Consider the following 6,000-nt stretch of genomic DNA (forward strand, 5'->3'; position numbering starts at 1 on the left):
TACTTCTGTTTTGGCAGAGCTGAGTAGGATTTGTTTGTTGCACTTATTTTGAATTTGAGGTGTGCCCACTGGTATTTGCTTTTATTACTTGTATGGTGAATATTTTGTTTACATTTGTCTTCAAGTGTGTGTAATGGGTTTTACTCTGTCTCTGTTTTGCTGACTAGATTTCATTGTAGTCTTTTAGTTGTGTTCTATCAGTTGTCATTCATTGTCTATCAGTTGTCATCCTGGTTTTTAAATGTTCTTTGCATTGCATATTTGACTGTCTTCTGTTGCTATGCGCCTATGCTTCTGCAGAGGCATGATTTGATGATTCCCTCCCCCCTCCCCTCTCACAGTGCGAAGTGAGAGTATCTAGAGCATAATAATACTTCTTATGCCTTCTCCAGCTCCTGTCTTTATTTTGTTTGCTCTAGAGATAATATAAGATATGTACTTCGTATTACCTATTGCGGGACTCTTCTTAAAAAGTATACAGACTTTTTTTTTTTTCTTCCGGTTAGCATGTCAATTTGTTTGGATTTTGAGCTTTGAATGTTTTGCTGTAAACTATGATCAAAACCATCAATTACTATTTGGTAAATTTATATTTTTCACCATTATCTTTTGTGGTTTTGTGCAGTGTTGTGGCCGCTATATCATTACCAGCAAAAGCATCCTCAGAACTTTATATTCCTTGGACTGTTTACTGTTTGCTTGAGTCTTACTATTGGAGTAGCGTGTGCAAATACTGAAGGTATGTGTGACTTTCATTAGTTTCTGTTTTATGTGACTGAGTGTTTTGACTGATGCTTATGGGACACATGCAGGAAGAATTGTGATTCAAGCGTTGGTTTTGACGGCTGCTGTTGTTTGTTCCCTAACTGGTTACACCTTCTGGGCTGCTAAAAGGGGCAAGGATTTCAGCTTCCTGGGACCTGTCTTGTTTGCAAGCCTTGTTGGCATCGTTTTTGCTGGACTTCTCCAGGTATTGCTTGTTGTATATTACAGAGGACAGATTTAATTTGTTAGGCTTTATACTTGGCTAATGGTTATGCAACTTTCCATGTCTTTGTAGGCATTCTTCCCATTTGGGTCTACATCTACTGCCATCTATGGTGGACTTAGTGCCATAGTCTTCTCAGGTTACATCGTTTATGACACTGATAACTTGATTAAACGATTCACTTATGACGAGTACATTTGGGCATCTGTTACACTCTACCTTGACATCCTGAACTTGTTCCTTACCATCTTGCGCATGTTGAGGCAGGGGGACAATTAGATACTATCTTTTCATCAAGGCATCTGTACAATGCTGTCTTGCCTAACCACAAAATTGTGTAGATGCGTTTTGTGAATATAAGATTTGTTGCTCTATACCTTGTGTAAGAGCTAAGAGTTAATTGGATTCCGAATATGGTTGCTTGTTAAGTATACTTGGTATGCTGGATGTTATGTGTTACTGTGCGGCAAACTCTATAAAATTACCAAGATTATTGGATTTTGTTCAGCTTTTTGTGTACAATTTATACGTATAGTTAATTTATTGACTAATGAGAGAACAACTTTAGCTCGCTTTCAGATGAAGGGAAGCCGGTGTATGGTGTATAGATAGCAAATATGATACTATGAATAAGGTGCTGCAACACCAGCAAGCCACATACAGACTGCATGTACTATAAGAATCACTTTTATTAATTTTTAATTTGGCAATTTTAAATAAGTACCTGGAATTTTCATTTTTTTCCCCCTCTGTTAAACTGTGGTGTAATTTATTCTTTGACAAGTTTTATGCTTTTCCGCATTATCTATCTTTGATCTTTAATGTTATATACAGTATCGGGGTGTGAACGTGTGACAGTCAAGTGAGGTGACCATGGATTTGGATCAAGTGATGTTATATACACTATACAGTATTAGGGATAGATATTGTATACGTATAATATAGGCAGGGTGAAATGTGAATAGGCCCTAAAAACGGGCAATAAAGGGTTGCACAAAGGTTTTTAAAGTCCCATGGTGTACTTGGGTTTGGAACAGACGGAGTATATAACATTCCCAAACATCCTTTTATTGCCTGGATGAAACTAGAGATATACAGTTCCTTTTTGTTGTGTGCTCTTGCTGATGAGTAATCTCTTCTGTTCTTTTAGTGTCAATGGCTAATTTTTGTAGCTGGTTGGGGATTAGAGCTGCCAATTAAAGAATAATTATGTAATTAACGACAAGATTGGATCATTAGAAGATATACAAGGTGTGTTCAGCAGAAGGTGGATCTTTGCTCTTGTTTATCAAAAGAAAATGAAGACCAAGACCAATGCTAGACGGAATGATGCTATGTGGTTTAGGTCAGTGAATTGCAAGAAAGTGAATCCCTGTCCCCTTATTTTTTGCCCCATTTGACTTTTTACGATCTCTAAGACACATGTTTAAACTAATATATCTCAATTTCTATATGCGTAAAATTATAAAAACTTGATATTAATAAAATATACTAGGTTTCAAAAAAATAAAAATAAAACAAAATACTATGAGATAATTCTAACAAGATCTCACATGAATATATTTCACTTATTAATAAGAATTAATGGTCAAAATTATAAAAGTTGCCACGGGGAAAAAAATAAGGGACGGAAGGAATACTTAACAACAACAACGAAAAAAAATAATTGACTACAGATTGGCTCACGAACATAGATGATAGATGTAACCCCCAAACTTTAAAAGTTGACAACAAACTGGACGTTCTCTCTTTATGTCTCCCTCTCTTACATGAGGGAAACATTACCAAAGTCCGAGAAATTCTCCCTTACCTGTTATTGATTGATGTCAACGTGTGCTCTCTTCTTCGATGTGTCAGCAGGGTAAACTATCTACAGCGAAATCCAGCTTTTCAATCCCATATATGCACAAATCGACCCAAGTAAAATGTAAATCAGAAATATTATGGAATTTTTTTTTTTTTTTTTTTTTTGGGGGAAGAATTATAAAAATATTAAAAACTGAAATTTAGCCATAATATCCATACAATAGATAGAGAGAATCATGAACATACATTTGGCTCACTTATAACTTACAGTATACTGAGTATATACAACAGTACAGAAAATCTAAATATTTGGTGGGCGGGAGAGTAGCCAAAGTGCCAAACAATCTAAGAACCTGCAAGCTTGCAACTTACGAAGATTTTCACTAACTCGACTCATCAGACTCATCCGAGTCACTTCCTTCAGCCTCGCCAGCATTGTTAGCAGGATCTGGTGTATCAGGCTTGGTTTGAGGAGTAGGAGCAGGTTTCTTGCTAGCATTGCGTACATTTTCATCAGCATCTTCATCCTGGACAGATGCTTCAGGACGTTTACTACAGTCAAGGTAAAACAACAATACAGCTAATTGATGGATCACAGCACAGACGCACAGTATGTCAGTATATCTGAAATCCAGGACTTGGTTAATGAAGGGAAACAATCTCAAAACCATTACCCTTCTACCTCCAACTAACAGATTTGACCTTCAAAACCTTTTATCGAATAGTTAGAAATATAAGAAGGGTCATGCAACAAAGAGGGAGAATAATGGAGGATTGTGAAAGTGTTCACAAATGACCATGGCAAGTTGGCAACTATAGTGTAACACAGCACTTACTGGGAAGTTACAAACCACGGAGACTAAGTTACCCAAGTGAAAAATTCCATTCCTATTTAATCAATCACCCCTCACTGGTAGATGTTCAAATAGTGAGTACAACCTAGAAAATGAGCAACATGCAAATGTATTTAATCCAAAGTAAACATCACTTCTCAACTAGAGAACACTACGCAAGAAGTCCAAATAAAAGTATGTGTACCCCGTGCAGAAATGAGCAAATGACATGTTGGCAACCCCAGAGACAATAAAATAGAAAACATTAGTGAAAGTATCCACAATTGGATCATTCACTCCTAGCTAAACAGGCAAGATTCACAGTCCTCTAATAAAAAATACTTGTAGAAAAAGCTGTGTTACCACATGAGATTTATGATGTAAAAAAAGGATATCTCTGCTTCGCATAATGTTGCAAAGATCATTCTCCACACGCTGAACAACCTCTGGCTGCAAAACAAAGTATAAACCTGAGACTTACATCCAGTGAAGACCAATCCAATAATCTAGCTGATTAGTAATGATGGGGAAAAGACAAAGCCTCTCCAACTTAATCATACCCACATTAGTTAACCCAAAGGCTGATGCAAAAGGGTTAACAAATGAAAAGTCAGGAAGTAGCTTACATTTAGATCTGGCTCTCTACGAAATCTCCGACGTCGAGCATCCCTCATTGGAGGGGTAAGGCCATGTCTATACTCCACAGTATCAGGCGGATTGTCATTCCCTTCTCTCACCAAGATCATCTGATCCAGCAGCAATGGTCAAAATTGGATGAAAATCACATACTCAGCTAAAAAACATGGTGTTCACTAAATTAACTTTACTTGACCAATGTCCGCAGTTTTGATCAGCACGCTATCATCATAAGTTTTGTACGACTCAGTGACACATGGGAGATCCAGCAGAGATGCAGGAAATCGTTCATCTCCAATCATAAAAGTACCACTCCTTCCATCCTCTGAAAGATGTAGGACCAACGATAAGTTTCGGAGAGCATTAACCAAGAAGTAAGAATGACATCCAGATATCAGAGTTTTGAAGGGCATTATATAGGATTTCCATAGAATTCTAAAAAGAGAGGCTGATATTAAAACAACGCACAAGTGGTATGGTCTGAACAAGATGTGTATGATGCAGTAAGTATCAATACAATACATCTTCATTAGTTCTCCTTTTAATTTATATATCATCATAAACCTTTGCCAGACCATAGTTAGCCCTACACATAACATTTATAAAAGTATGTCAGAGAGGATGTGTATGATCGCACCTGTGAAAGACAAATCCAACGACTTATCCTCAGAGGAAGAAGGATCTTCATTCAAAAGTTGTTCGATTCGTTCAGCAATGGAAGGCGGGACTCTCAATATGAATTGTTCCTCCATCCCTCTACATATCACATTCAATATATCACCATATAATCCCCTCAATTAGGATAAATAAAAACTACAAACAACTTGTTATAGCAAAATTCCTGAATTTTAAACTATGGCAAAAGAGTTGGAAAACATCTGCATCCACGGGCGCACCCGCCTAGGGACCAGGGTTCATTACGGATACTAAACCTTCTAGCTGAGCCTATACAGGCGTAGGCTCGGCTCGAACTCGACAAGCCTCAAACTTGGCTCGGGCTCGATTACCCTCAAATAAATTCGACTATGTTCGATTAGGCTTCGATAATGCAGTACATTAGCAACCAAATATGACTATATTATCAAATTAGGGTAGAAAAAATCATGTAAAATTGAAGTATATTAACGTAAATTGTAATTTGCAAATAGCAAAACTCTAGCAATAAAATCAATCGTTATAACAGTTCATAAATTCGGTAATTATAAATAATAGTTTAACAATCCATCAAAGAAGAACCCTAAATTGAGTTCAAAGGAAATTAAATCAACTATAGGGTGAAATTAAACCCTAGATTGGGAAATTGACAATTGATGATTACAAACAAAAAAAATCGTACCTCAGACAGAAGCTGCTTCAATGGAGAAGAGAAAACTCAGAAGCCGTTTCAATGGGGATCTCAAGTAACGTTTTTTTTTTTTTTTTTTTTTTTTTTTTAGGAAACGTTAGGGCGGACTTAGGGCCTGTTCTCTTACATTGAAATTCAGTTCAGTTCAATTCAGCTCCTAATTTCCTTCTCTTATAAAATATTAATTTCAGTTGAGTTCAGTTCAGCTGAGTTCAGTCAATGAGAACAGGCCTTTATATTAAATCACTTTCCACCAAAGTTAAAATACTTTGGGGAAAAAAAACCCATACAAACTAATTTATTGTTTTCACGAGTATCCCATCTAGCGATCAAATGAGCCACCGTATTCCCTACACGTTTCACATGCGAAACTACAAAACTATCAAAAGACA

The 6,000-nt window shown here is 36.7% G+C and overlaps 2 protein-coding genes across 2 annotated transcripts in view; one reads left to right on the forward strand and one right to left on the reverse strand.

The window, feature by feature from the left end:
• Positions 1–1,495, forward strand: part of LOC145608041 (BI1-like protein) — a 34,124-nt gene extending 32,629 nt beyond the window's left edge. The window contains exons 3-5 of the mRNA XM_081663646.1: positions 626–739; positions 813–970; positions 1,061–1,495. Of these exons, the coding sequence (XP_081519772.1) occupies positions 626–739; positions 813–970; positions 1,061–1,267 (479 nt within the window). The 3' untranslated portion in view covers positions 1,268–1,495. The remainder of the gene's footprint in view (positions 1–625; positions 740–812; positions 971–1,060) is intronic.
• A 1,483-nt stretch (positions 1,496–2,978) lies between these two features.
• LOC145609208 (transcription initiation factor TFIID subunit 7-like) lies at positions 2,979–5,681 on the reverse strand. Its single transcript, XM_081664751.1, has 6 exons — positions 5,600–5,681; positions 4,901–5,019; positions 4,455–4,588; positions 4,254–4,373; positions 4,023–4,077; positions 2,979–3,341 (listed from the first exon to the last, which is right to left on the reverse strand). Exons 2-6 carry the CDS (start codon positions 5,013–5,015, stop codon positions 3,178–3,180), a joined length of 588 nt encoding a protein of 195 aa, XP_081520877.1. The 5' UTR covers positions 5,016–5,019; positions 5,600–5,681; the 3' UTR covers positions 2,979–3,177.
• Positions 5,682–6,000: the final 319 nt, after the last annotated feature.

This window comes from Chenopodium album, chromosome 23 (genome assembly GCF_948465745.1).
Source record: "Chenopodium album chromosome 23, dcCheAlbu1.1, whole genome shotgun sequence".
NCBI lineage: Eukaryota > Viridiplantae > Streptophyta > Magnoliopsida > Caryophyllales > Amaranthaceae > Chenopodium > Chenopodium album.